Source organism: Myiozetetes cayanensis, unplaced genomic scaffold (assembly GCF_022539395.1).
Source record: "Myiozetetes cayanensis isolate MyiCay16 unplaced genomic scaffold, myiCay2020 scf30, whole genome shotgun sequence".
NCBI lineage: Eukaryota > Metazoa > Chordata > Aves > Passeriformes > Tyrannidae > Myiozetetes > Myiozetetes cayanensis.
The window spans coordinates 4,282,095-4,309,963 of record NW_026087522.1 but is presented as its reverse complement, the minus strand read 5'-3'; the positions used below and the strand labels follow the sequence as shown (position 1 = coordinate 4,309,963).

At 62.5% G+C, this 27,869-nt stretch overlaps 5 protein-coding genes across 6 annotated transcripts; 3 read left to right on the top strand and 2 right to left on the bottom strand.

The window, feature by feature from the left end:
• Positions 1–8,281: 8,281 nt before the first annotated feature.
• On the top strand, positions 8,282–10,830 carry METTL27 (methyltransferase like 27). The gene is made up of 5 exons (XM_050326010.1): positions 8,282–8,431; positions 8,500–8,628; positions 8,707–8,842; positions 8,986–9,078; positions 9,499–10,830. The coding sequence occupies exons 1-5, from the start codon at positions 8,324–8,326 to the stop codon at positions 9,735–9,737; spliced, it is 705 nt and encodes a 234-aa protein (XP_050181967.1). The 5' UTR covers positions 8,282–8,323; the 3' UTR covers positions 9,738–10,830.
• Positions 10,831–11,342: 512 nt separating this feature from the next.
• Positions 11,343–18,889, bottom strand: LOC126645504 (claudin-3-like). Its single transcript, XM_050326013.1, has 2 exons — positions 18,875–18,889; positions 11,343–12,068 (listed from the first exon to the last, which is right to left on the bottom strand). The coding sequence occupies exon 2, from the start codon at positions 12,051–12,053 to the stop codon at positions 11,424–11,426; it is 630 nt and encodes a 209-aa protein (XP_050181970.1). The 5' UTR covers positions 12,054–12,068; positions 18,875–18,889; the 3' UTR covers positions 11,343–11,423.
• Positions 14,823–15,865, bottom strand: LOC126645307 (claudin-4-like). The gene is given in 3 exon segments (XM_050325587.1): positions 14,823–15,560; positions 15,563–15,642; positions 15,805–15,865. Coding segments are annotated over 3 exon segments (879 nt in total).
• A 3,519-nt stretch (positions 18,890–22,408) lies between the features above and the next one.
• CLDN3 (claudin 3) lies at positions 22,409–23,510 on the top strand. The gene has a single exon (XM_050326012.1). It carries the CDS (start codon positions 22,491–22,493, stop codon positions 23,133–23,135), a length of 645 nt encoding a protein of 214 aa, XP_050181969.1. The 5' UTR covers positions 22,409–22,490; the 3' UTR covers positions 23,136–23,510.
• A 772-nt stretch (positions 23,511–24,282) lies between these two features.
• On the top strand, positions 24,283–27,240 carry ABHD11 (abhydrolase domain containing 11). Of its 2 annotated transcripts, XM_050325993.1 has the most exons (6): positions 24,283–24,365; positions 25,262–25,397; positions 25,477–25,650; positions 26,044–26,214; positions 26,301–26,482; positions 26,725–27,240. In XM_050325993.1, the coding sequence occupies exons 1-6, from the start codon at positions 24,286–24,288 to the stop codon at positions 26,861–26,863; spliced, it is 882 nt and encodes a 293-aa protein (XP_050181950.1). In that variant the 5' UTR covers positions 24,283–24,285; the 3' UTR covers positions 26,864–27,240. The 2 variants fall into 2 exon arrangements, with proteins under 2 accessions (XP_050181950.1, XP_050181949.1); XM_050325992.1 differs by lacking the exon at positions 24,283–24,365 and having other exon boundaries at positions 24,806–25,397; positions 25,473–25,650.
• Positions 27,241–27,869: the final 629 nt, after the last annotated feature.

Genomic DNA, 27,869 nt, shown 5'->3' with positions numbered 1-27,869 from the left:
TCCCAGGATGTGCCTGTCGGGAGCGGGAACACAGCCCATAAATCGCTCCAGCTGTGCTGGGAGCTGGATCCAGGCCACGACCGTGGCAGCCCCTCCTGCTCCCCTTGCCAAAGGGAACAAGCAGGGCACGGGGCTCTGGCTGTGCTGCCACCACACGCAATCTGTCTGCAATGCTGCCTGGCCAGCCAGGGGGGCTGGGCAGCTGCAGCCTGGATTTATATCGAGCAGGGCCAAAGGTTGGAATATTTAATTTTTTTTTTTTTTTTTTTTTTTTTTTTTTTTTTTTTTCAGTACAGCAGGAAATAGCTGGGATAGTTACATACCTGGCAAGGTGGCTGAGGAGCTGGGGGCCAAGGAACACAGAGGATCTGGCACTGCCTGGAGCGTTCTGGGGTGCTGTGAGTGGTGCTGCACTGTGCAAGCCCCCAGGGCTGTGTGGGGACCTGCCTGGGCAGGGGGTGGTGGGACACAGCAAGGACCCCATATATGGCCAAGGCTTCAGGAACTGGTGGAGAGTGGCCAGTATGAGCTGGGTGGCTTAGAATCATAGAATGATGGAATGGTTGGGGTTGGAAGGGACCTTAGAGCTCATCTCACTGCAACAGGTGGGCAGGGACACCTTCCACCAGCCCAGGTGGCTCCAACCTGGCCTTGGACACTTCCAGGGATGGGGCAGCCACAGCTGCTCTGCCCAATCTGTGCCAGGGCCTTACCACCCTCACAGGGAAGAATTCCTTCCCAATTTCCCATCTAACCCTGCCCTGTGTCAGTGGGAAGCCATTCCCCCTCATCCCATCACAGAAGTCTTCTCTGACACCTTGACCCCCAAATCCTCCTTCTACCAGCAGACCAATAGTCCTTCCTTTGCTGAGGGATCAGACCAGGTTCCTCCTGGCTCTGCTTTTCAACCCCCACAGGGCTCCTCCAGCCCTGTCCTCTCCAGCATGGTGGGGCCTGGCTGCACCTTCTGGCCTGAGAGTTTCCTTTTACAGCCTCTCCCTGAGCAAGGAGGGTTGGGGGGTGATCTTTTTTCTTTTTTTAAAGATCGTTTCTTCAACGTATCAGCCTTACTGAGAACTCTGAGTTGGTCCTTCAAGGCTTCTCACAGGGCTGTGAGTCTGGGAATTGCAGAGTGTTGAGGATTGCTCTTTGGGAATAGAGGTTATAACAGTCCCAGGCAAGTTGTGGTCCTGTGACACATCATCAAACACCCTCCTGCAGTCAAGAGTTGGAGATGTGTCTTTCCCACCTGCCTTTTCCAGTGCTGTAGGAGGTTCTCTGCCTTCCCCTGCACTGCCCCAAGGCTCCCCCCTCCACCCCCTCCAGCAGGGGTGAACAGCACAAACACAGCACCCACACAGGCTGACACATCCTCAAATACTTTCCCAGCTTACAGCAGTTTTCATGGACCTCCTGAGCCAGGGCTGAGCCTTTTGCTGTGATAATCCCTGGTGGATTTTTCTTCCATGAACTCGAGCTGAACCCACCCTTTGCACACACGTGAGCTCCCGGTTTCCTTGTTCTCAGAGATAATCCACAGACGAGATTTCTTCAGCCAGTGTTCAAAGTGCCTTAAGACAAAAGCCCATCATCAGGCTTTTGGAAATCTGGGGTTTATCCAAGCACCCTTTGCCTCCAGCCCAGCCTAGGCTGAGCTCAGCCCTGCGGGGGACGTCACCTGAGTGCCCCACTCAGTGTAGGAAAGGAAAGTAACCAAACAGCCAGCCCAGAGCCAGCCCTGATCACACCTCCCCAGGACCACAGGGACCACCACGGATTGCCAGGACCACCAGGGAGCACCTTCACCTTCCCTTCAGACCCCTGGAAATCTCTCAGCCATCTCCAGCAGGTCGTGCTGCCTCTGCCCATGCTCTCGTGTTCCCCTGTCTCTGATGATTTAAAGTTGTTTCCGCTGTCTGGGCTCCTCCTCCTCCTCCTTCTTGAGATAATTGCTGAGATTTCCATTTTGCCAGATTCCTGGCCTTTCCCTGAACTTTACTCCCTCAAAGCTCTCTCCGAAGGACCAGGCAGCTGCCCTGTGCTATCCTCCCTCTCACGTGCTTCCCGGGAGTTGTGACGTAGCCGTTCCCAGCCCTCAGCCTTTGCTTTGCTGCTCTCCCTCCTTTCCTTTTCCAAGACACTTAACTGCACATCCTCTTCCAGCTGTGAGTTAGGATAGACCCACCACTAGCCCGCCTAACCAGGTCATTTGGATCAACATGGGCTGGAGAGCATTCAGAGGAGCAGCTCCAGCCAGGAAATCCAAAGATGCAATCCCCAGGCAAAGTCCTCCAGCCCTGGAATCCTCCGGCAAAGGGAGGGCAAGACTCAACAGCCAGGAGGGATTGGTTGACACTGTTTCAGCCACAAGAGAACATGTCATCGAGCTCTAGGATGGATGAATTCAGGGGGGTGGAGTGACATGATCTTTAAGGTCCCTTCCAACCCAAACCCTTCTAGGATTCTCTCAGCCCATGGTCACCGTCACCCAACCCACTGTCACCTTCTCACCCCGTTGCTCTCACTCAAAGGGACTCATTTAACTTCTCTGCCTGCTTTCCCTGGATGTGTTACACAGTCTGTGTCTGGTGATTTGGCTCCAGCTGGAATTGGCAAAGCTCAGCTCAGGTTCAGCTCAGTTTAAGAAGCTAATAATGGTTTGACCTATTTGGCTCCACTCCCCCACGGACCACACCCCCATCACTCATTTGGGAAGGATGGACAGGGGATGGAGCAACAGAGGGATCCCCCACCCGTCCTAATAAAGGTGAGCTGCTGAGATTCATGGATGCCCTGAGAAAGGAAGGACTGGGCTCCAGGAAATACTACAAGAACCTGAGGATAAAATAAATAGTGGCAATTGGGCACAGCAGCCCGTCCTCCTTCCTGACTATCCGTAGAGTTGGGAGTTGGAGGAAATTACAAACTGCTTTTGAAGATTCAGATACCCAGATACCACCTCAGTCCCAGAGCAGACAGAGCTGGGGTGGCTTGACCTCACCAAATGTCCAGCAGCGCTTTAGGATCATCACAATGGACCTCCCCAGGTAAGGTCTGGACTGCCCTGGGATCACCACGGTGTCCTCTTGGACAGCAGCCATTCTCCACGACAGCACTGAGTCATCTTTTACAAGTCACAAGGAATCCCTTGCTTATTTATGGCCACTAATCCACTCATTAATTCCTGCCCCAGTGAAAGTTTGCTCCTTATTACTTAGCTGGACTTTACTGACTCCAGGTTCCACCTCCTGGATCTGACCCAGCCTGTCCCTGGCGCTTCCCAGGATGTGGCAGTCGCTCCCCGAGGTGCTGGGGTGGACCAGAGGACACTGAGTCACAAAGGTGCTGTTCCACGAAGGACTCTGAGTCACGAGGGTGCTGTCCCTGGGGAGTGCTGTGTCACGGGGCCGAGCTGTGCCAAGGTGCTCATGATGAGCTGAGGACATGGGAGCAGGGAGGCAGCAGCAAGGGGGAACCCACCTGGCTGTGGGAAGGGCTGTGAGGAAGGGGAAGTGGGTGTGGGAGGTGATGGGGTGTGACAGGGCAGGCAGGGATGTGTGGGTGACAGCTGAGCTCTCCAGGTGTGCTGGACATGGCCAGGGTGGGAAGGGGAAGTCCCTCGTCACAGGAAGAGAGAAGGTGGCAATTGGGTCCAGTTGGAATGGGCAGAACTCAGCTCAAGTTCGGCTCAGTTCAAGAAAATAATTATGGTTTGACTTATTTGGCTCCATTACCCCAGAGACCTGCCTTATTTGAGCAGGATGAGCAGGGGGTGAAGCACCCAAGGGATCCTCCATCCCTCCTACCAAGGATGAGAAAGGAGGGAGCATCGAGCATTGGGGGTGCAGGAGGGTGGGAGCACCAAGGATTAGGAGTGCATGAGGAATGGGAACACCAAAGATTTGGCCTTTGGGGGCATGGGAACATCATGTAACGGGGGTGCAGGAGGAGCAGGAGCACCAGCTGGGGGTGTGGGTAGGATGGGGTGCAGGTGACACAGGTACAGAGGCTGGGGCCGATGTGGGAGCACCAAGGCCAGGGGGTGTTCTCGACCTGGCAGGGATGTCTTGTCACATGACACGGTGACAGGCCACAGCCAGAGAACGTGTCCTGTCCTAGGGGGCTGTGTGGGACGTGGGCAGCTCTGTGATGGGAGGACAGCCCTTCCCAGCCCTGTGAGAGGTCACGAATCAGCTCCGTGAGCTGCTCCCCCCGTCTGCACGCCCATCCCACCGGTGTGATCTGCGTCCAGCTCTGAGCTGGGCTGTGCTGATTTATATCTCAGCCTCTCCTTCCTACCTGGTCCTGAGCCACGTGGGTGTTGGGGCCAGGGCAGATGGTTCAGTGACAGCAGCCCTGGGCGCCATCAATCACAGCAACACCAGGATTTACAAACTGTGAAGTCGGGCAGGAGCCCAGTGATGCAGCAGGGGGGTCATGGTGATGAATGACGTGTGTTAGTGGGCAAAATCCGCCAGCCCCTGGACACCAGGGGGCTGGGCTTTAGGGAAGAACTGGACAGTTCAAGGGCTGACAGGCCCTGGATACATTTGGATGCTGGGAAAGGAAAATGCTCCGTCCTCTGAGGGTGTGAGTGTGGGGCCCTCGCAACTCACAGCAGTGCCGGGGTGTGAAACCCCAGCAGCCATCCTGGTCCTGCTGCCTGTCACCTCCTCAGCATGGAAACATCACAGAACCATTAAGGTTGGAAAAGCCCTCTGAGATCATCGAGTCTGACCATTCCCCCAGCACTGACCCATGTCCCCAAGTGCCACATCCACATGGCTGTTAAATCCCCCCCAGGGATGGGGACTCCACCAGTGCCCTGGGCAGCTGTGCCAGGGCCTGACCACCCTTTCAGTGAAGAAATTTCTCCTAATACCCAACCTAAACCTCCCCTCTGCCTGCCCAGTGGGGCTCCCCACATCCCACCAGGCTGGAACCCCACAGCACGTGTGGGGCAGGGCGGTGCTCCAGTCTGGGGGATGGGGGTAGAGCAAACAGAGAAGAGGCACCTGGGAGGGCTGGAAAAATACACACTGAAGGGATCTGATTGCTCCATAAGCTCTGGGGATGGATTTGGGTGCCAAGGCAGGGGAGCAACAGGACCTGCCTGTGGTCCTGTGAGGTCTCAGGCACGAGGAGCTGCTCGGAGCAGGAGCTGGACATGTTCAGGGATGCTCAGAGCAGCCTCCAGTCTGCATCCCACCCCTCACCCCACAGCACAGCCACTGTGACTGCTGATGGTCCATGACACAGGGGTATGTGTGTGATAGACATCATTCCAAACCCTCTGGATGCTTCAGGGTGTCCACAAAAGCACAAGCCTTGGGCACTTGTGCCCCTCTGTGCTCTTGCTGGGAACCAACTGACAATCACTAACTGATGCCACTGGACTCATCCACGGCTCTGTGGGTAACTCTGAGGCACACAGGGTTGTGGGACCCCTCATCCCATTGCCCCACTCTGATGAAGAGGCTTAGGAATATCCCAACAGCTTTTGCTGGTGCTGGAGGACAGCGTTAGTCCCACCCCAAGGGCCAAAGATGTGCTAGGGATGCCTTGCAAAGGCCCTGGGACATGCAAGCCCACCTGCCTGGTGAACTGCTGCCACTACACACCTCACCCAGGGGTCCAGGTCCATTGCCCACACTGGCCTGGCCCTGCAGAGGACCCAAACCCAGCTCAGACCTGGACTTTCCCATCACCTTTTGCAGCTCAGCAGCAGGTTTGAGGGTGAGGGACCCACCTAAGCTGCCCTTCCACCCCTGCAGCAGCTCCTTGGTGAGGGAGGGCAGGTGAGGTCACACCAGGGGTCTGTGGGCTCGGGGTGCTCAGCCTCAGCCTCGGGGTGCTCAGCCTCAGCCTCGGGGGCACCCCCCAGGCTCCCTGCTGAGGGGTGATGGGGAGCTCAGCTGGACTGAGCTGCAGGGTCACAGCAGGATGGGGGGATGCACCCACCTGGCACAGCCAGACACTCTGTCCCCAGGCAGGGGACAAGGACAGTGCCCCATGGACCTGCACCATGGGAGCAGGGCACACGTGCCCCAGGGGGAGCCCTCCAGCACCAGGCCACGTGTCAAGACAAAGTCCAGCCTCACACCAGCCCTGGGAACGCTCCGAGCTGCCACAACCTGCTGCCGTGTCTGTGCCCCACCACCCTCAGGGGACAGCCCAGTGTTGGCACCAGGTCCGGCCCAGAGCCCGGCTGGCCCGTGCTGGGTCCAAGCTGGGCCCGGGCCAGCCCAGAGCCGTAGTGATGAAGCTGTTTGCACAGCTGTGAGCTCCGACAGAGCCAGCCAGCTCTGGGAAGGAGATGTTTGGAAAAGCATCGGCTGATCCGGGGCTGGATCGGGGGGGGTCGAGGCTCAGGGAAAGCACGACCCACCTGGGACAGCAGAGCTGGGGGCCGGGGGACGCTGGCAGTGCCCCCTCCCCCTGGTTTGTAAGTGAAGGTTCTGTTAGTGGTGAAAACCATGATGGGAATGTGCAAGCCGTTGTTAGAGAGCCGGGGGCCACCGCCGTGCCAGGGGAGGGGGGCCAAGTGGGGGGGGGAGGATTGGACCCGCGCCGGTGGGTGCAGAGGGGACAGAATGCCCACAGGGTACATTTTGCAGTGGCAAGAGCTGTCACAGGGTTGCAGTCCCCCCACCCCGCGGGAACCATCCTGGAGCCACCCGTGTGTCCTCGGTGTGGGTGGGATAATCCCGGCTTTCGTGACTCCGACCCCTCGCCGCGCCCCAGCCCCACACGTCTCTGTGCCACCCCCCAGGACCGCTCCGAGAGTGTCCCCTGAGGTGACAGCGGAGCCCGGCGGGTGTGGGGTCCGTCCCGCGGGTGGAGGGCTCCCTCTCGAGGGCCCCGGGCAGCACTGCCCGGCCCGGGGGCTGGGCTGAGCCCACGCGGGGCCGCGGGCAGGGCCCCGCGGGGACCTGGAGGGGCAGGGGAGCGGGGAGACACCGGGACCGCCGAGGGGATGCGGCCACCAGCGCGGCCTCGGGGCTCCATCAGGGCACTGCAATTTCTTCCAGTCATTAATTAGCGGCTGGACCCGTCCCCTTCACCGCTGGGAGCAGCCGGAGGCGATGGGGCACAGCTGTGGCTTGTCCCACACGCCACGTCCTCGCTACGACACCAAAGGTTGGTTTAGTAGAGGATGAGTCGCTCCCAGAGCGGCGGGGACTCCCCGGTGAGCACTCCCATGGGGCACTTCCAGGAGATAACAAGCGTCTTGGTGCATTACAAATTCTAGGCACCTGGACCAGGCATTTTGGAGAGGGATGAGCTGGAGAAGACACCCTACCCACCTCCCCGTGCATCGTATTGGCTCTCAGGGCTGCTTCTTGTCCTGAGCAAAACCCAGACTTCATGTAGAATATACACTCAGGACACCTCAATTTGGAAGGGACCCAATAAGTCCATCTCCCTGCTCCCCGCCAAGATGCTCCTCCTGCTCCTTCCCAGCCCCGAGGGTCCAGGGTCCTGTTCTCTGTCCCCAAAGGGCAGCACAGAATGACCCCCAGCCCGTGGGGGAAGGACCTGCCCAGGTGGTGGGTGTGCCCCCCCTGGGGTCCGGGAGAGCCGCTCTGCTCTGGGATGTCGCTGTCACAGGCGGTGGGACAGGGGGATCGGGGGGTGGCCGCTGTCCCCCCTCACTGGGGACGCAGGAAGAAGACGCGGGTGCAGGGACGGAGGTGACAGAGCGGCATCGGGGTCGTGTGGGGCTGGGACAGGAGGCCGGAGAGAGGTGACCTGTTCGGGGGATTGTCCCCGCACCGGGGACTCCAGTGACAGCATGGGGACTGACCCCTGCATGGGACAGAGCAGCAGAGACAGGGGACACTGCAGTGGTGGCCCTGGGGCTCCTGGTGCCATCCCCTGTGGGCATGTGGTGTCACCCGCCCCAGGGCACTTTGTGTCACCGTCCCTGGGTACTTGGTCACCTGCCAGGGCACTTGGTCACTTCTCAGGGGCTGGGGCCGTGTCCTGAGCTGGGTCACTGAGCCAAGGGGAGCGGGGGGGGAGTCGTGTCCCCAGTTTCGGGGGTCGTGTCCCCGGTGCGGGGGGCGTGTCCCCGGTTCCGGGAGGCGTGTCATGGTCACAGGGGATGTATCCCCGGTGTCGGGTGTCGTGTCCCCGCTTTCGGGGGGCGTGTCCCCGGTTCCGGGAGGGCGTGTCATAGTCACGGGGGACGTATCCCCGGTGTCGGGTGTCGTGTCCCCGGTGCGGGGGGCGTGTCCTGGTCACGAGGGGCGTGTCGTGGTCACGAGGGGCGTCCCCGGTGTCGGGTCCGAGGGTCGCGGCGGTTCCCGCTGTCCCCGCGATGGTGCTGCCGTCGGGGGTGAGGGAGCGGGTGGCGGCGGTTCACAGGGGCTCGGCGCTGCCCGAGCGGCTCCGGCAGTACGACGGCTGGGCCACCGACTACGACCAGGTACCCGGCACACCGGGGCACCGGGGTGGTGGCCGGGGCTGTCCGCGTTCACCGCCGTGTCCCCGCAGGATGTGGCGGCTCTGGAGTACCGCGCACCGCACCTCGCCGCCGCCTCGCTCGCCTTCGCCTTCCCCGCTGCCCCCGCCGGGGCCCGGCTGCTCGACGTGGCCTGTGGCACCGGGCTCGTGGCGCGGGAGGTACGCGGGGGGACGGGGTGGGATAGGATGGGATGGAATGGAATTGGGATGAGGGATAACGCCCGCCTGCCCCCGCAGCTCCACCGCCACGGGTTCCGCTGCCTGCACGGCGTAGACGGCAGCGCGGGGATGCTGGAGCGGGCGCGGAGCACCGGGCTCTACCAGGAGCTGCGGCAGTGTGTGCTGGGCAGGGAGCCGCTGCCCGGGCCCGCAGGTGACGGGGCGGCACCGGGCGGGGGCAGCCCCGCGAGGACTCCTCGGTGATGTTCCTTGTGTCCCTGCCCGCAGATAACGGGCCGGCACTGGGCGGGGGGAGCCCCGGGAGGACCCCTCGATGACACCCCCGTGTCCCCGCAGAGCAGTACGATGCCGTGACGGTGGTGGGGGCTCTGGGAGAGGGGCAGGTGCCGACCACGGTGCTGCCGGAGCTGCTGCGTGTCACCAAGCCGGGTAAGGGGGGTCCCGGTGTCCCCTCCCCGCCGGGACACCGAGCCCCGGTGGATGCGGATCTCCGGCTGGGCGCTGATCCCGTGGCACAGATGGGGGTTGTGGCTTTGTCGCTGGGGCCAGGGATGGTGATGGCACGGGGTCCCTCTGCTCGCTGGCAGGTCCGGGCAGTGGGATGAGGCAGGAGGTGGCAGTGGCACTGCTGGTGTGTGACAGCCTGTGCTCAGGTGTGACATCCTGCCCGTCCCGTGCCCACTGGCCTCCTGCCCTTCCCCTATTCTGCCCTCTGTGTCCTGCCTGTCCCCTGCCCACTGACTCCTGGCAGGCTCTCCCTGCTTCCCCCTGACCCCCACCCTTTCCGAGGGGCTGCCACCACCAGGGAGGGACACCCAGTGTCAGTGTCACCTGTGCCCTGTCCCACAGGAGGCTTCCTGTGCCTGACGACGAGGAGCAACCCTTCAAACCAGCGGTACAAGCGGGAGCTGGAGGCGGAGCTGGGGAAGCTGGAGCGCTGTGGAGCTTGGCAGAAGCTGCTGGCCCAGGAGGTGGAGCACTGGGAGAGGGCCACCTCGGAGGAGGAGAGCACCCGGGGCACCGGCTACATCTCCGGAGTGGTCTACCTCTACCAGAAATGCCCTGTGCCCCCCCTCGAGGAGGACTGAGAGCTGGCATGGCTCTGGAGGGAGGGTGAGGCCCCCCCACATAAAACTCAGCTGAGTGACACCCTCCTGGAGCAGTGCAGCTGCTGGGGGGGGGATCAGCGTTTTGGGGAGTGTCCCCATTCCCTTCCCCACGTCCTTCTCCCTGAGGTCTGGGCCTAAGGGCCTTGTCTGCTCCTCAGCATGGGGAGGGTCTCCTGGTCTCACCAGGATCTTCTGGGCACCACCATTAGCTCTGACATTCAGGTATTGTCCCCAACACCTCAGCCTTCACTGTGACATTTTGCGGACCCACATGGCTGTTCAGAGCCATCTCCTGTCCAGGAGGTCTTCTCACTGTGCCCACCTTGGCACTCGTGGTCAAAATCTGGGTCCTACTTCATCTTCCACTCCCAGCCCCCCATGGGCTTTACCTGGGGACTGCTGAAGGTGGATCTCCCATCCTCATCCTCCCCAGGGGCTAACCCAGTGCACACTGAGGTGCAGGAGACCTCCACAGCCAGAGCAGGAGCTGCAGTGCCAAGGTGGCACCCAGCTGGAGAGGCTTCCAAGCGCCACATCCACCTTTCATCCCTCAACAGCTGCTCAAATCATTCATTTTCTCAGAGCTTTGTAGTTAATGGTCTGGGTGGGAAATGAGTTTGAAAGGAACTCGGGGAGCTGGTGGCTGCTCCCCACCCAGGAGTTGCCCAGCACTGCCTGCCCAGCCTGTTCCCCCAGCCCCCCTTGCTGTGCTACCTACACAATTCCTCCTCCACTGATCCCTTGGGAATATTTTTACCCAAATCTCTTGCTGGAATATTTGGGGTTTTCCCTTTTCCCTTCCCCCAAACCTGTTCCTGCTCATCCTGTTCCCATGTCCTTGAGAGCAGGTTACTTCTTTCCCCTTGGGAGCATTTCCCAGGTGGGAGGCGGTGGCTGTGTCTGTCCCAGGGTCTGCCCCACCCAGGGTATCCCAGATCTTCAACGCTCGCCCTCCCCATGGCTCTTGCCATCCTTCCACATTGTCCCCCCAGGTCTTGGGGTCCCTGGGTAGCTGGGGGTCATGGCTGTCCCCAGCCCTGCACTTGGCTGTTCAATAAATCCCTGTCCCTGCTGTCTGCCTGCTGCGTGCTGTTCCTGGAGCAATGACTGTGGAACCTCTGGGGTGGGTGGCCAGGAGCCTGGGAGTGGAGATTGGGCCTTTCTCTGGGGGCTCAGGGGACCTGGTGTACCCCTTGTGCCCCTCTCAGTTCTCAGCATCCTCTCCCTGCCTCAGTTTCCCTGCCGTGGGATACCCAAGGAGCACCCTGGCTGGCTACTGCTGCTTCCCCATGGGGACATGGGGACGTGCCAGGCACTGAGGCAGCAGCCCTGACCTGGCATCAGGCTGGCAGGGCACAGCACCCCCAGGATACATCACCGTCCTCCCCACACCGCGCCGTTCAGAATGAGCCCAGGCAGCCTTGGTGGCACCAGGTTATTTATAGTCCCTGCTCTGGGGAAGGGCACATGCTGGAGGACCATGCTGGGATGCAGTCAGTGTGGGGATGGGGATGGGGATGGGGATGGGAATGGGGGTGGAGCTAAGGATGGGGACAGGAATGGGGATGGGACAGGAATGGGGATGGGGGTGGGGATGGGGTGGTACAGGGAAGCAGGGCAGGGACAGTGGTGCTCTCCCTTGGTCTGGCACCTGGGCACAGGGGCTCACACGTAGTCCTTCATGGGGTAGCCCGTTGGACCACAGGTTTTCACCCCTCTGTAATTCTTGGCGTAGGAATCCTGCTGGGACTGGGTTCCCAAGCGGCTCAGGATAATCCCACCGGAGAGCAAGAGGAGAACAGCGATCCAGCCGATGTAGATGGCAGCCCCCAGCTCTCTACTGACGGCCTCGGCCGACATGGGGGTGTAGAAGTTGTTGATGATGTTGCTGGTGGTCCAGGCGATAGGGACGAGGATCAGGACGCCGGCCGTGAAAAACAAGGCGCCTGACACCGCGGTGTACCTGTTCTTGTCAACGCCACCCATGCAGCTGCCGAAGTCTCGGCCCACGACGGAGATGAGGAGGCTGGCGAAGGCCGTGATGAGGGAGGTGACCACCATGACACGGGCAACTTGCAGGTCGGGGGTGATCTCCAGCAGGGAGCTGTAGCTCCTGCACTGCCCCGTGCCATCGTAGGAGCAGGTCACCCACAGCCCGTCGGAGTACGACTGGGGCGCCATGGTGGTGGAGCTCGAGCAGGTTGTCACCCTCCACATGGGCAGGGCACAGATGATGATGGTGGCCACCCAGCCCACAATGGCTGTCACCAGCCCGCTCATCCGCTTCGACATCATTTTCACGGTCAGTACCTGTGGGGACAGGGCACAGCTGTCATGGATGTGGCCCCGAGCCAGGGGGTTGCTGGAGAGCACGGCCTTCATCTGGTGTGTCCTGCTCCCCACCAGGGTGGGAATGGCTGCAGGACAGCGTGGGGACTCAAGGGATATGGGGACATGTGTGTCATGGGACATTGCTGCAGGACAGCATGGGGGTACACAGGGGACACTCAGGACCCAGGACCTGAGCAGACAAATGTGCAGGGGCCCTCATGTGTCCCACTGTCCCCTACAACGTCCCCACAGCACAGGGTAGCCTCTGCCATCCCCCCTCCTTGGCACATGGCAAGTGTTAGAGAGGTGATGGCTTTTGGGAAGCAGGATGGGGAGCACACTGTGCCCCTCCTGCCATGCTCCCCACCCCACACTGACCCCATGTCCTGCTGTGGTAGCAGCCCCCCAGTGCCCACCCCATGCCCTGCTCCACCACTGGTGCTTCAGCCTCCTTGGCCATGAGCGTCACGCTGAGGGCACTGTCAGGGAAGGCAGCCCCCCCTCCCCACAGCCTGCTCCCGGATGGAGTTCAGGTTGCTGCAGTGCCCTTTGGACCTGGGATTTCCTCTCTGGGGTGCTGGAAATGGGTCAGAGCTCAGCTCTGCTCCAATCCTGGCTGTGGGGCGCAGCACTTTCAGTGATACCAGCTCTTGGCCCCGGGAGTAGCCCCAACAGGGCAAACCCTGGTGAGGGGCTACAGGGTCGCCACAGATGTCACCCTTGGCAGAGGGGTGCTGTTCTAGGCACACACCAGACACACAGACAGCTCCACCACAGTCACATGTGGCTGCCAGGGCCCTGGCTCAACCCAAACCCAGCTCAGCCCAGCACAGAGCAGAGTTCACTGCTGGGTTCCTGTGCCTGGCAGTCGGGACCGGCCGAGTTTTTATGGCCCCGAGCTCAGCCGGGTATCGGTTGTGCCCGGCACACCCTGCGGCACTTGCCGGAGGTTTCACCATCATTTCTCCTACCCCAGTTTCGGTTTCTCCAGCTTCTCCTTTCCCGTTGAATTCCCACTCCTTCCCCAGCACCTTTCATCCTTTGGTGGCCTGATAGACACCCAGCACTGGGACCTTGGGCCATGAAAGACCCTTTGGGCCAAAAAAAACATGATGGGAGCCATCCCAGGCACCCCTTCCCAGCCAGCAGGACCTGGGCCACAGGAGACACCCAAAACAGGGTGCACGACCACCCACACAGGGACAAGCAGTGGCCCCCCAAGGAAAAGAGGTGCCCCTACTGATCCTGAGGGACAGCAGGGACGTTTGCCAGAGCATCACACTCACATTTCCACCCGACCATTGCCACCAAAGGGCCACAGCAATATTTTCCACCATTCCCAGTGAAGGGATGGGAGAGCTGGGAATCTTCAAGCCCCCAGACCCAGATGAGACACCCAGAGCCAGGCAGCTGGAGTCAGCCCTGGTCCCCACACCCCCCGAGGAGGGAGGGAAGGATGTTCCCAGGCAGGCAGAGCACTCGCAGTGCCGGAAGCGAGATAGGCAAAGCACCCTGCGCTGCCCACGCCGGCCCCGGGGTGCTCCCAGCCGCGGTTGTGGGGTGGCCCCGGGGCCAGCGCGCCCCGACTCGCCCTCGCCGGCGCCCGCCGCCTTCCTCCTGCTCGGGTGGGAAGGTCACACAGGCGTGGGACAGCCCTGGCGTCACCAAGGCACTGTGCCATGGAGACACCGCTGTCACCCCCAGGGTGGCCCGGGGAGGGAGTGGTGGGGATGCCAGGGCTGGAACAGGGTGGGCGGGAGGCTCCGGAGAGCAGATCTGGGGGATCGCAAGGGAATGAGGGTCCGCGGCACAGGAGCACCGGGCTGTCCCGCTAGCGGGTGTTGGAGAGGGTGAAGAACAAGAGGCACAGGGGGGTCTGAGCAGCTGCCGTTTAATGCGGGAAGGCTGGATGCGGGGACGGACGGCAGCACAGCCAGGGGGACTGTGAGCCACCCTCTCCCGCCTCCTGGCACCCCGCTCAGGGGATGTCGAGAGGGGCGATGGATGGGGTCGGAGTCCGAGAGTCGGCCCCCTCCACGCCAGTGCACGGAGCCGCTCGGCTCCCGCCTCCCCGACCGGTTCTCCCAGCCCGGCCGCTGCCTTCCCACTCCCAGGATAATGATGCCCCCGCCCTGGGGAGCTGCCGCGAGAAATCACACTCTGTACGGCCGCTCCGAGCCCCGAAAGTAGGTCACAGCCAAAATTTAGGGTACAGGCAGGTGAAAGCCCCTGATAACCCTCGACACCCTGCCAGGGTCCGCAGAGCCACCACGTCCCCGCGACCACGTGGGACAAGTTTGCTGTCCCCACCAGCACCGACACCGCCACCCACTCCGAGGGACAGGCAGTCCCCGGGAGCTTCACCCGGTGAGAGCCCCGTGCCACCCGTGGGAACGGGCTCCGGGAGCTCTGTCACCACCGATACCGAGAGCCAGGAGATGCCCGAGGGGGGGATCGGGTGACGCCTCAGAGAAGATGCCTCTGCTGGATGCTCCGGGCGGGGGGAACAGGACCCCCGCCGCGGGCAGCCAGGACAGGATCTCCTTGTTCCCTGTCTCTACCGAGATTAAAGAACCGGCTCCAATCCAGGCGGAACAAAGGCAGCTCTGTCTGCCCTCCCTCGCAGTGCCCCGGCTCCCGGCCAGCCCCAGCCCGGCCGGGGGGGCGGGCTGCGGGTCCGGGAGGTCCCGGTTCCCTGTGGTGGCCGGGGGGTCCAGGCGGGCGTGGTGGCTCCTACACGTAGTTGCTGGCTGGCAGCGAGCGGGCGGCCGTGAACTTGGCAGAGTAGGGCTTCTCCCCCCGGGGGGGGCAGGTGCAGCACAGGATCCCACCCCCCAGCAGCAGCAGTGCCGAGGCCGCCCAGCCAATGTAGAGGGACGAGCCCAGGTCCCGCTTCTGGGAGTCGGCGACCAGCGGGTTGTAGAAGTCCTGGACGATGCTGTTGGCTGACCAAGAGATGGGGACGAGGATGAGGACGCCGGCCACGATGAAGATGATGCCCGAGAGGATCATGACCCTGGCTTTGGCGGTGTCGTCCTCCACGCAGTTGGTGCACTTGCCGCCGGCGACGGCGAGCAGCGTGCCCAGGATGGCCAGGACGATGGCTACCACCACCATGGCACGGGCAGCTTGCAGGTCCTGTGGCAGGCCCAGCAGCGAGTCGTACACCTTGCACTGCATCTGCCCCGTGCTCTGCACCACGCAGCTCATCCACAGCCCTTCCCAGATGATCTGGGCCACCACGATGTTGTTCCCCACGAAGGCCGTCTCCCGCCACATGGGCAGCGCGCAGCAGAGGATGGAGGCCAACCAGCCGATGACAGAGAGGGCGATGCCCAGCACCTGCATGCCCATGGAGGCCATGGCTCGCTCCCAGCACCCCTGCCCGCCTCCCGCCGCGCAGTGCGGGCTCCCGGGACCATGGCAGGCATTATATGCCTTTGCCGAGGGAGGAGCGCCGCCACAGCCGCCGTCCTGCCGCCGGCACCGGACGGAGGGGTAAAACCAGTTTCCCGGGATTCCTCCACTTGTATTTCTCCCTCCAGCGCTGACACTTAATATCCCGGTTGCTCCCACGGAGGAGGACGCAGGGGACCGGGATCAGGCCACCCAGGTGCAGGAATGTGTCCCACTGCTGTCTGGGGGTAGGCAGTGCCAAGGGCAGTGCCAGGGCTCAGCTTGGGATGCTGAAGGGGAAAAGCTGGTGTCCAGGCACCAAATGTCTCTGCCATCACTGCCAGCACCTTCTGCTCCATCACCTGGATGGGTCCCTCCATGTTTTCGTGCCTCAGTTTCCCACAGCTCACAGTCACTGCTCCAGCAGCAGCCCAGTCTGTGGCCCCCCACGCCCCATGCCGGGAGAGCAGCACACCATCCCCCCCGCTGCCAGGCTCCGTGCCCAGCAGGACACAAGCGGCTCTTGTTTGTTCCTTGGCATCTGTACCAGCACTTCCCAGCCCTCCATCGGGCCTCGGGCAGGAGGTGTCACCGCCCAGACCCACAAACCGGTTGGAGCGGCTGCCGGTTCCCCACGGAGGAGAGACAGCACTGCCTGGGGCAAAATGGGGGCAGACCCCAAACCCACCCCACCCTGTGCTCCACCACGAGCCAGCATTCACAGGGCTGCCCTCAGACCCAGGCCTGCCCATGTCCTGCTGCCTGCTCGGTGGGTTTGGGTTTTGTGGCTTGGGGCTGTGGGGGGTAGAGGTGGCCTGAGGTTGTCCCAGTACCGTACCCACTGACCCCAGTGCCGATGCCAACACCAATGGCAACACCAATGCCGATACTGATGCTGATGCTTTGGGCACTGCCTGGTCTATCCTCTTTTAATCCACGACTCCCACAAATGTCCCCTTCCTACTCCCTCTGAGCCCCTCCTGCACCTGCACAGGTGCTCAACAGACAGCAAGGACAGACAGACAGACATTGCACTGTTTCATCACCCCAGCTTAATCCTGGGCCTCTGGGAAAGATAAGAGGCACTGAGATAATCTCAGTTTTCCTGAGCACTGGGGTTACTATGATGATGATCCAATCACTTGTGCTAATTGCTCGGTGTGATGGGTTCTAGAGCTGCACGGGATGTCCCCGGGCATCGTGTCCCCATGTGGTGGGACAAGCCGGGTGGTCCATGCACTGCAGTGCCAGCACGATGCCTGGGGATGTCTTGTTGCAGACTCCAACATGTGGGGACGAGTCAGGGTCCTGCCTGACCTGTGCGAGAGGAGCCGCCCAGGCTCCATCCATCGCTCTGTCCTGCTGGAGTGCCCGCATTATTCACATACCAGTGTGGCCACCCCGGTGCCAGAGCCTTGTGGTCAAGGGCTCCCTTTAATTTACGAGGTTCCAGAGCATCCCCGTCGGGGCCAGGCTCTGCCTGAGGCTTTCACCTCCCAGCCGGGTGCCGTAACCACCACGTAATTTGGGGCTGGAGAGAGGGACACGCACGTGTGTGTGCCCCTGGCATGGGCTGTGTCCCCTCAGGCTGGGGACAAATGACAAAGTGGGGACAAGGAGCATCAAACACCTGAGCTGCTCACATTCCCCCTGGAGCCAGAGCAGGCGCCAGCACGGCCTCCCCCAGCCAATTACTGTAATTAGTGCTGGAACGTGACATATATTCCAGCTGGCGGCTGCCACCCAGGGACAGCCCCCGTGCCCTGTGCCCTCCCCCACGTCTCCCAGTGACGTGCCTGCCCCCCAGCAGCACCAGCGCCGTGTCCCCACCACTGCCAGCCAGCAGAGTGGAGGAGCAACAGCCACCCCCAGTGCCCACGGGGCCTGAGGGTGGTCGTGTAGCACAGGTGGGACCACCGACCACCTCATCACGTGCCATCCAGGACCACCACCCCATGGACATCAGCCCCACATGAACACTGGCATCACAGCCTCGTATCCATGCCCATCAGCCCCACATGAACACTGGCATCACAGCCTCGTCTCCATGCCCATTCCCAGTGCATCTTGCAGGATCCCAGTCCCTGGCTTTGTTCCAGTGCCGTGGCACAGGCACATGTCCTAGTGGGACCACAGCACACCTGCCCAGCAGGGAGCTTTTCCACCCCAAAACAGGGTGCTCAACCCATCCTGAACTTTTGCCACCCAGCACCTGCCCCACGACCCATCTAGGTGTGGGTGCCCTGCCCCAAATCCAGTGGGGTTTGCAGGATGGGGAAGCCTGAGTCCCTGTCCCTGCTCTACTGTGCTAAAGGGGTCAATGAAGGCAGAGCTCCTGCCTGGGCATGTCCATCAGCAGATGCCCTCCAATACTTGCTCTGGTTTCACCAGCACAGGGACAAACTGTAGTGCCTCAAGGGCCCCCTGGGAAGTGAGGCCATCCCCAGGCAGGGACATGGCATTAAACCCAGTGTCACCACAATGCCAGGCACCACCAGGTGCACAGTAGAGGCTAAACCACCCTGACCATGCTCAGGGCAGAGGACACCCCGCAGGGAGAAGGTCTGGGGCAAAAATCTCCTGCCAAAAACCACCACCAAGGACACAAGTGTCAGTCCCATCTCACACACAACCAGCACCAGCTCAGCCCAGCGCTGAGCCAAGAGACCCTCCTTGCCCAGCACCTGCACACGGACCCACCACCCCGGCTACTTCAAGGCCCTGAAAAGGCGGGTGAGACTTGTCAGCAAGAGGACAACCCATCGGGATCTCCGGTTTCACATCTGCCAAGCGAGGCATGGCCAGCAGCCCTCCTGCTCAGCCCACACGGAGCAGGCAGCCAGGGATTAGTTACCAGCAGCCCAGAGACTGAATGTTCCCAAAAAACATTCTTGCCCCACATAACCCCCCCGCGCCCCGACCAGCTCAAATGTGCACAGTCAGGTTGTTTCTCACGGTGGGAAAGCAAAGCCTTATCGGCTCGGCGGGAGGGGAGCCGTGTGCCGGGACCTGCGGGGCCCCTGCGGGCAGAAACAGGACCTTCGCCCTGAAGTCACTCCGAAAGTCAAAGCTCTGTCCAATTTCTGAGCAACAAGTGTCTCCCGACAGGGAAAACACCGCCAAGCGCTGCCGAGGTGATCGGAGAAGGGATGGGGGAGAGGATGACCAGGAAGGAGGATGCGGGCGGTACAACGGGAGTCTCTTAGCAGGCGGTGCTCGCAGGAAGGGGATGCTGTGGCAAAGCCGATCCCAGCACGGCCCAGCATCCCCCAGGAGAGCCCCCTGCCACATCCCGCTGGCCGGTGCCCCCCAGCCCCCCGTGTGCCGGCACCTCCCGCCCCGCCCCGCCGGCAGACAGAGCTGCCATTGATGCTCGGAGCCGCCTTTACCTGCTCGCCGCGGCGTCGGAGGAGTTCCAACAATGGGTTGCCTGTGTGCCCTGGTCAGGACCAAGCCAACAGTCCCGCGCCTGAAATATAAGCGGTCGAGGCAGCACTTACCGACCCGGCCCCGCTCGCCCCGGGGGGGAACGCGCGGCACTCCCGACCGCAGCGGAGGGGAAACACCCCAAAATCCTGCGCGGGCTGCCGCGCACGTGAGTGGGACGCGGCCCCGAGGCACCCGGGGCTGTTGCTGCCGTCACCTCTTGCTCACCCCCGTGATGGGTGATGGGTGCATGGCAGGAAGGGGATGCTGCACTGGGTGTCCCCCCGTCCTTCCTGCTCCCCCCAGGTGTCATTCCCTCAGTGTGAGCCACCAATCTGGTGATGGTCCCATGGCCTTTGGGGTCTGACCCTCATTTGACCTCTCTGTGTCCACAGCAGGCAAACCTGTCACCATGTCACCGTTGTGTGACCACAAATGTGGCCACCCTGCTTTGTCCCTGTCCCGGGGGACTTGGATACTCCCCATCCCTCCCCAGTTGTGGGACACAGGGAGGGGGATGCAGCAGGAGGGATGGGGGGACCCCACAGGGACACTGGCTCCATTCAGCTCTTTGGTAAACACTATTGATCCAGTTTCCTCACCACAAGAATGTGTCCTGACAGAGGTGACTGGAACCTTGAAACCCCAGTGATTTGCCCCTTCCCCCACTGTGAGTCAAGTGACCGTGGCTGCCCCAGGCAGACACAACACTGGACAGAGCCTGTACTTTGGCAATTTGGGATGACAAAGTGTGAGGACGCGGCGCGTGGGGCTGATTGCAGGGTCGGGGGCTGCCGTGCTTTGCTGCCTCATCCCACCCTCCTCTGCCCCAGGAGCTCCTACCCCAGGGGTATCCCCCTGCTCCACATACCTTCCTGGAGTATCCACCTCTCCCCCTGCACCACAGCCCTACCTGGGGTGTCCCCATTGCCCCACAACCCTGTAGAAGGTATCCCCCACACCCTGCACCTCTACCTGGGGTACCCCTTGTCCCCTGCCCTTGTATGGAGTATCCCCACTTCCCCACAGACCTGCCTGTGGTATAACCATGCCTGTACTCTGAGTCCCACAGCCCTTCCTGGGGTACACCCTGCCCCAGAGCCCTGCCTGAGATAAAACCCTGCCCCAGAGCCCTGCCTGTGGTATAACCCTGTCCTAGAGACCTGCCTGGGGTACATCTGCACCCCAGAACCCTGCCTGGGGTACCCCCGACCCACAGCCCTGCTTGGGACGCTCTCTTCCCCCTGCCTGGGGTACTCTCCCACCCCACAGCCCTGCGTGGGGTACCCTCCTGACCCTGCCAGGTGTACCCTCTGCCCCAGAGCCCCTGCAGCCGTGTGGCTGTGTCTGTGGGTACATGTGCTGGTGTGTGTGCAGCCGTGTGTGTGCTTGGGGGTGTGAGCACCTGCACTGCCAGCCTGTGCCTGTTCACCTCACTGTGTCTGTGTGTGTGTCTGGGTCCGTGTGTGTGTCTGTGTGTGTGTGTCTCTGTGTCTGTGTGCGAGTCTGTCCATGTGTCCATGAGTCTGTGTGGCGGTGAGTCTCCATATCTGTGAGTTTCCATGTGTGTCTGTGTCTCGGTGTGTGTTTGTGTGTCTGTGAGTCTCTCTGTGTCTGTGAATCTGTCTGTGAGTCTCTCTGTGTATCTGGCTGCGTGTCTCTGTGTCTGTGAGTGTGTGTCTCATGAGTCTCTGTGTCTGTGAGACTGTGAGTCTCTGTGAGTCTGTGTGTGTGTCTGTGAGTCTGTCTGTGTGTGTCTATGAGTCTGTGTGTCTGTGAGTCTGTCTGTGTGTGTCTGTGTGCGGGGTGTCCCTGCCAGCAGAGGGGGTGTGGGTCTGTGTGTGTCCCTGTGCACACCTACACCCCGGGGCCACTGCCACACCCCTGCCTGCACACCTGGGGGCCCTTGGACAGCCCAGACCCCACTGTTTGCCACTGGTCCCCCCTGTGCCCACCATCACCTGCCAGCAGCACTGGGTCATGGACCGGGTCCCTCGAGGCCTGGGACCCCCAGCACCCCCAGCACTGAGGGCACAAAGCCCTGAGGTGCTGCCTGGATGGGCTCCCCCCCCAGCAGCACATACCAACTGTCTGTGGGGATTGGGGTCCCCTTGGGGCGTACAGTAGGGTGGCAGAAGCTCACCTAGCCAGATCCTGGGGGTTTTGGGGATGCCATGGGTGGGCAGAGGCTAACCTGGCTGGATATGGGGTATTGGGGTGTCGCAGAGTGGTCAAAGTCAGACACAGGGGGCTGAAAGGGGCTGGAGGCCAACCTGGATGGATACAGAGTGCTGCAATGACAGGGGGTGACAACAGCTGACCCAGACAGATATGGGGTGTCAGGGTGCTGTGGGGTGGCCCCACTGGCTGTGGGGGTTCAGTGTGCTGCAGATCAACAGAAAGTGACCCCCCAGATAGAGGGTATTGGGATGCTGTGAAACACACAAATCCAACCCCTCCCCCAGCTATGGGGGTGTCAGGGTGCTGTGGGGGTACAGCCAGGCAGTCACAGGGCTCCCACCCCCCTCCCAGGGCTCCCTCCACAGCACCAGCTGCCAGCATCCCACCGCGCTCTTGAGTAGTTAATAAGTTGTAGAGGAGATTTTTGGAGCGGGCAGGGAACAGGTAAGAGCAAGTCCGTGTCCAGCAACCACATTCCTGGGTGGAGGGGGGGCTGGAAATGCTGGCACTACCCCCAGCATGCAAAGATTGAGGGGGGACACAAGCACCCCACACCCCACAGGCTGTGGCTCTCAGGTCTGAGGGAATTGCTCATGCCTTGGGATATTTTTCCTTTTGCCACTGCCAGCTCAGGTTGTCGGGGTGACGCTGCCGGGGTGGTTACGTGCATTATCTGCTTCCTTCAAGGCCACGAGACTTGTGCAGGATGAGTAAAGATCATTATCAGTCAGTCAGAGTATCCCTGACAGTGCTCCCGGCCCTGCACGGTGGGAGCAGGAGGGGGCTGGGCGGGGGTAGAACCTGCTCCCACGGTTCCTGCCAGGCCGGGAGCACCCGTGGATCCCCTGGAATGGGGGCACAAACCTCAGGGCACAGCGAAGGGGTTGCACTTTGCACGGTGATGCAAAAGCGCCCAGTGCTCACCGAACCCCAGTTAAACGTGAGCACTGATAACACGCTCCAGAAATCAACCAAACCCTGACCCGCCAGCACCTCCAGGGAGGAAAGGTGAGCCTTTGGCATTTCCACGTCCCCTGAAAGGGGGTTGGCAGGTCAGAATGAGTCTGGTGCTTGTGTTTCCCGATACCTATCGCCCGAAACCAAGGGGATGGCCGTGGCAGGTGGCGTTTCTCCTCCTCCCGCCCTTCTCTGGTTACCCGGCGCCATCTCTGCAAACAAAGGGGAGGGTGTGGGACGCAGGTGACGGTGACGGAGGAGCGCAGAGGAGCGTCCAGCAGGCAGCACCGAAACCCCACCCCGGGCTGGCCGTATAAATGCCACTGCGCACAGGTGAAAGCCGATCCCCACGGGCTGCGAGCGGCGGCGGGTGACGGCGACGGATTCGGTCCGTGGGTTCTTCTTTGCCATCGCCCGGAGCGCGTCACTGAACCGTCCACCATGTCCATGGGGCTGGAGATCGGCGGCGTGGCCTTGTCGGTGCTGGGGTGGTTGTGCAGCATCATCTGTTGCGCGTTGCCCATGTGGAGGGTGACGGCCTTCATCGGCAACAACATCGTGACGGCCCAGATCATCTGGGAAGGGCTGTGGATGAACTGCGTGGTGCAGAGCACGGGGCAGATGCAGTGCAAGGTGTACGACTCCATGCTGGCGCTGCCGCAGGACCTGCAGGCCGCCCGCGCCCTGCTGGTGGTGGCCATCGTCCTGGCCGTCATAGGCTTGATGGTGGCCATCGTGGGCGCCCAGTGCACCCGCTGCGTGGAGGACGAGAGCACCAAGGCCAAGATCACCATCGTCGCCGGCGTCATCTTCCTGCTCTCCGGCATCATGACCCTCATCCCCGTGTGCTGGTCGGCCAACACCATCATCCGGGATTTCTACAACCCGCTGGTGATCGACGCGCAGAAGCGGGAGCTGGGCACCTCTCTCTACGTGGGCTGGGCGGCCTCCGCGCTCCTGCTGCTTGGGGGGGCCCTGCTCTGCTGCTCCTGCCCCCCCAAAGAGGACAGGTACCCCACGGGCAAGGTGGCCTACTCTGCCCCACGCTCGGCTGTCACCAGCTACGACAAGAGGAACTATGTCTGAGCCCCCCCCTCGGGATCCCCCGGCACCCCCCACCTCACCCCACCCTCCCCGGGACCCCCAGGGCCCTCGGTGGGACCCGGGCACGGCAGCGCCGGGGCAGGGGGGGGCGCGAAGGAGGGGACGGGCCGGCGGCGGGGTCAGGGCCGGGCTGTGTAAATAGAGACAGTTTCGGTTAAACACGAGGCAGTTTCGGGTCGGCGGGAGAAGCGGCGGCCGGCGAGGCCCCGCCGCGCCCATGGGGCAGGATGGGGGCGGGATGGGGACGGTGCCCCCCCCGGCGTGTCCCCCCCATCGCTGCCGGCCGGGCACCGTCTGTCCCTGTTACGCGTGGTCTGTATCGGTTACATTTGTCAATAAACGTGTCCTGTTTTGGTACCCGAGTGTCGCTGGGCTGTGGGGTCACAGGGAGGGGGGTAACGGGCTACAGCCTCCCCCAGAGGGACACCCTACACACCCTTTACGGGCATTACCCCCAAAGGGACACCCTACACACCCTCCAAGGGCAGCGCTGGGACGGCACTGGGGTGGGGGCTGAAGGAGGCTCAGCCGCAGCCCTTTCCCCCCGCCCCGGGGGTCTCTGCTCGGGTGGGAGGGGTGGCGGGGGGGCACACCCGTTACCCCCCTGCATTCCGGGGGCAGCTCCCCACGCGGTCGGGAGGCGCTGCCGGAGCCGCTGGATGCCGCGGGGACACTCCCTGCCCGCCGGTCCAAAGTCTGGGTTCCTCGAGGGGGGGGGCGGAGGAGCCCGCGGGGCGCTCCCCCCGCTCGGGGAGCCGCGCTGGGGCGAGGCCGCCCTGCCCGGCCGCTCCCCGCGCCCTCCGCCACGCTCGGCCGGGCAGGGACAAAGGGGCAGGAGCCGCCGCGGCAGCGCTGCCGGACGGCGGCGGCGCGGGTGCCGCTGTGCCCGCGGGCGGGAGCGCAGCCCCGGGGGCCCGCCCGGCCGTCCCGCCGGTGCCCACCCGGGGCCTCCCGCCGGTGCCCACAGGGCTCTCCCGAGCGGCGGCTCCGGGTGCGGCAGGAGCGGCCCTGCCGTGACCTTCCCGCGCCCGCACGGCCGCCCGCCCGCCACTGGGGGGCGCCACAGGGGCGGGGCCGGGGGCGGGGCCGTCCGCGAGCACCGCCTCAGGGCCCGCGCGCCGCCGCCGCCGCCATGATAGTCCACCGGCTGTCCCGCATCCCCGCCCCGCTCCGCCCGCCGCCCGCAGCCGCCACCGCCCGCTCCCTGGGCACGTAAGGAAGGGCCCGGTCCGCGCGCGGGGCGGGGGCGGCGGGAGCGCTGCCGGGAAGGGTCCCGAGAAGGAGGAGCGGTAGAGCCGCCAGACGGGGCTTGGCCACGCCCCCCTCCCGCAAGCCACGCCCCCGCGTTATGGTGCCTTTCACGGCTCGGCGGCCATGGCCACGCCCCCTGGGTGAGGCCACGCCCTCTAACGGCGCCCTCTCCTGTGGCCACGCCTCCTTCCCCTCAGCCCGGGCCCTCCCTGAGATATTTTTATATATCTTTATATATTTGGCATTGTGTGGTGGCTCGAGACTCACAGAATCACAGGATGGGTCAGGTTGGAAGGCACCACAGTGGGTCACTGGTGCCACCTCCTTTGCTCGGGCAGGACCAGCCCAGAGCACATGGCACAGGATTGTGTCCAGAGGGCTCTGGAATATCCCCAGGGAGGAGACTCCAGCCCCTCCCTGGGCAGCCTGTTCAGAGCTGGGTCACTGCCCAGGGAAGTTCTTCCTCCTGTCCAGCTGGAGCTTCCTGGGCATCGGTTCCTGCCCGTTCCTCTTGTGCCATTGCTGGGCCCCCCCAGCAGAGCCTGGGCCATCCTCTGCCCCCTCCCTGCAGCCCCTGACACACCCTGGGGAGGGCCCCTCTCAGTGTGTGCTCTGGAGGCTGAACAGCCCCAGCTCCCTCAGCCTTTGCTGGGCAGGGAGATGCTCCAGTGCCCTCCTCATCCTCCCAGCCTGCGCTGGAGCCGCTGCAGGAGCTCCCTGTGCCTGCTGTGCTGAGGAGCCAGAGCTGGGCCCAGCCCTGCAGATGTGCCTGCCCAGGGCTGAGCAGAGGGGCAGGGCTCATCCTTCCATCCCCCACACCCCTGGCCGTGCCCCCACGCCTCTCTCTTCTCCTGCAGCGCGGTGCCCCTGGCCCACGTGGTGCTGGAGGGTCGCAGGGACCGGCTGCCCCTGGTGCTGCTCCACGGGCTCTTCGGCAGCCACGGCAACTTCCAGACGGTGGCCAAGACGCTGGTGCGGCGTGGGAGCGGCAAGGTGAGAGCCGAGGGGGCGCCCTGAGGAGGGGCACTGTGGGCAGTGCCCACAGAGTGACACGGTGCCCCTGCCCAGGCAGGTGCTGACAGTGGATGCCCGGAACCACGGCGGGAGCCCCCACAGCCCCGAGATGACCTACGAGGCCATGAGCCTGGACGTGCAGCACCTCCTGAGCCGCCTGGGCATTGCCAAGTGCATCCTGCTGGGACATAGCATGGGTGGCAAGACTGCCATGACGTTGGCCTTGCAGCGGGTCAGCAGGCACAGGGCTCTGGGAGCAGGGGGGAGCGGGCTCAGGGGGCTCCTGGGAGGGCTGTAGGAAGGGGGTGGCACTTCCAGGGTGTTCACCAGTGCCAGCCTTGCCCCCAGCCCCACAGGGCCTTGTCTCCATCAGGGTGGGGTGCACGAGCAAGTCCATGTCCACCAGCCCAAAGCTCTGCCCTGTCCCTCCAGCACCAATGGAGAGGGAGCTTGGAGATCAGTGCCAAGCAGAGGGACTCTGGGAAGGGCACACGGAGGTCTCTACTGAAGCAGGAGGGAGCCAGGAGCCTCCAGGGAATCTGGCTGGGAGTAGAGCCCTGTGCCCCCTCCCACTGGGGGGATCTTGGGAGATCCTGGCATGGACGTGCCCTGCTTGTGTCCCCAGCCAGACCTGGTGGAGCGCCTCATTGCTGTGGACATTGGTCCCGGCTCGACCGCCCCCGTGTCCGAATTCTCTGGCTACATCTCTGCCATGAAGGCAGTGAAGGTCCCAGCTGGCCTGTCCCGCTCTGCAGCCCGACAGCTGGCTGATGACCAGCTGCAGCCTGTGGTCAAGGTAGGAAATCCCATGGGAGATGGAGGTGGAGGTGCCAGACCATCCCAGTTTGTTACTGAACAGTGCACCATTGCCTTCTGTGGCAGCTTCCACAGCTCAGACAGTTCCTCCTCACCAACCTAGTGGAGGCTGAGGGCCGCTATGTGTGGAGGGTGAACCTGGAGGCTATTTCCCAGCACCTGGCAGATATCATGAACTTCCCTGTCTTCCACAAGCCATATCCTGGCCCCACGCTCTTCCTGGGAGGGTCTGAGTCGCCCTATATCAGGTGGGACTGGAGAGAAGCGGTTCCAAGTCTGTGCTTTGACCCCTTGTGCTCTTTGCAGCTGCTGAGGGTGGGAGGAAGCCCCCAGGGTGGGGGAGGTCCTGAGCAAGGTCTGTGCCTCCAGCAGCCGGTGACAGCGATGCTGGAGGGGGGACCCAGGGAGGGGACATGGTCAGACCTGGGATCACCTTCTGCATGAGGAAGGGGAGGGACCTCTGACTGTGGCACATTCCCTTATCCTGCAGCTCCAGAGACTACCCGGAGATCCAGCGCCTCTTCCCCAAGGCAGAGATCCAGTACATCAAAGGTGCAGGGCACATAGTCCATCAGGATAAATTCGAAGAATTCATCACTGCTGTCCTCAATTTCCTGCCACAGGTGTAGCCATGGGGACCAGGATTTCTGCAAGGACCGTGTGGGTCCTGAGGAGCTCTGGCGTTGGGCACAGGGTTTAGGGCTCTGTGAGGAGGGGCTGAGCCAGGACTGGCTGCTCTTGTTGCAGTCTGATCCTGCCTGCAAGGCTCTCCCATCCTGGTTGTCCTGCAGCCAGAGTGGAGAGGGAGCTCCATCCCGCTGAGCTCTCCTGCCACCTTGCAGGGACACAGGGTGGCAGCAGCCCAGGACACTGTCCTGCCTGCACTGGAGTGTTGGGCACTCGAAGGGGGCAGGAGAGCCCTCTCATTTTCCTGCTGCCAGACCAATCCGTGGATCTGGCTGTGACTTTGCAGAACGTGCAATAAAGCTGAATTGGTGCCAAGGCACAGCAGGGTTTGGATGTGGCTGTGGAGGGCAGGGAGGAGTGTGGGGGGCACAGGGAGGGGCTCTCACTCACCAGCAGGGATGCTGGTGGGAGGTGACAACTGCACTGGGCCCCTAATGTGACGAGCTGTGGGAGCAGTGCACAAGACACGGGTTGGAGGATCTTTGGTGACTCCCAGGGGAATCACATCCTTGCTCCATCTCTGGGGCAACATGAGGATTGGGGAGCAGGGGAATCTGCCTCCCGAGCTGCCAGCCTGCGAGGGGGAGGCATGGAAACCCTCAGAGTGCATCTGCACAGTCTGTCCCAAAGGCAGGGGGTCTTTTCCTCCCTGATCTCCCAATGATTCCTCCCCTCCTGCCTGCTCTGCATCCCCCCGAGGCAGCATAACACGCCCACCCCACCCGCTGTGGGCTGGAGGCAGAGGAGCAGGGTGTCAGCTGCAAAAATCCCTTTACTGGACAATGGGTAAAGCCAGGGATGGGGTGGAAGTGGCTGTGGGGGGGACAGATCATCTGTGTCACAGCTGGGGACAGGCTCTGTGTGGGGACAGTGAAGAGGGACACCTAACCAGCTTTGCACTTGGTGCTCCCCAGCATGGGTTTGCTCAGTTTGAGGTTGTTGGGAGGC

What these genes read in the sequence shown, in the direction of transcription:
- METTL27 (XM_050326010.1), top strand. Translation starts at nt 8,324, where the DNA reads ATGGTGCTGCCGTCGGGGGTGAGGGAGCGGGTGGCGGCGGTTCACAGG. An exon ending in GGGCCACCGACTACGACCAG is followed by an intron (nt 8,432 to 8,499) that starts GTACCCGGCACA and finishes GTGTCCCCGCAG; the next exon opens with GATGTGGCGGCTCTGGAGTA. An exon ending in GCCGCTGCCCGGGCCCGCAG is followed by an intron (nt 8,843 to 8,985) that starts GTGACGGGGCGG and finishes GTGTCCCCGCAG; the next exon opens with AGCAGTACGATGCCGTGACG.
- LOC126645504 (XM_050326013.1), bottom strand. Translation starts at nt 12,053, where the DNA reads ATGATGTCGAAGCGGATGAGCGGGCTGGTGACAGCCATTGTGGGCTGG.
- CLDN3 (XM_050326012.1), top strand. Translation starts at nt 22,491, where the DNA reads ATGTCCATGGGGCTGGAGATCGGCGGCGTGGCCTTGTCGGTGCTGGGG.
- ABHD11 (XM_050325992.1), top strand. Translation starts at nt 25,168, where the DNA reads ATGTGCCTGCCCAGGGCTGAGCAGAGGGGCAGGGCTCATCCTTCCATC. An exon ending in TGCGGCGTGGGAGCGGCAAG is followed by an intron (nt 25,398 to 25,472) that starts GTGAGAGCCGAG and finishes GCCCCTGCCCAG; the next exon opens with GCAGGTGCTGACAGTGGATG. An exon ending in TCTGAGTCGCCCTATATCAG is followed by an intron (nt 26,483 to 26,724) that starts GTGGGACTGGAG and finishes CTTATCCTGCAG; the next exon opens with CTCCAGAGACTACCCGGAGA.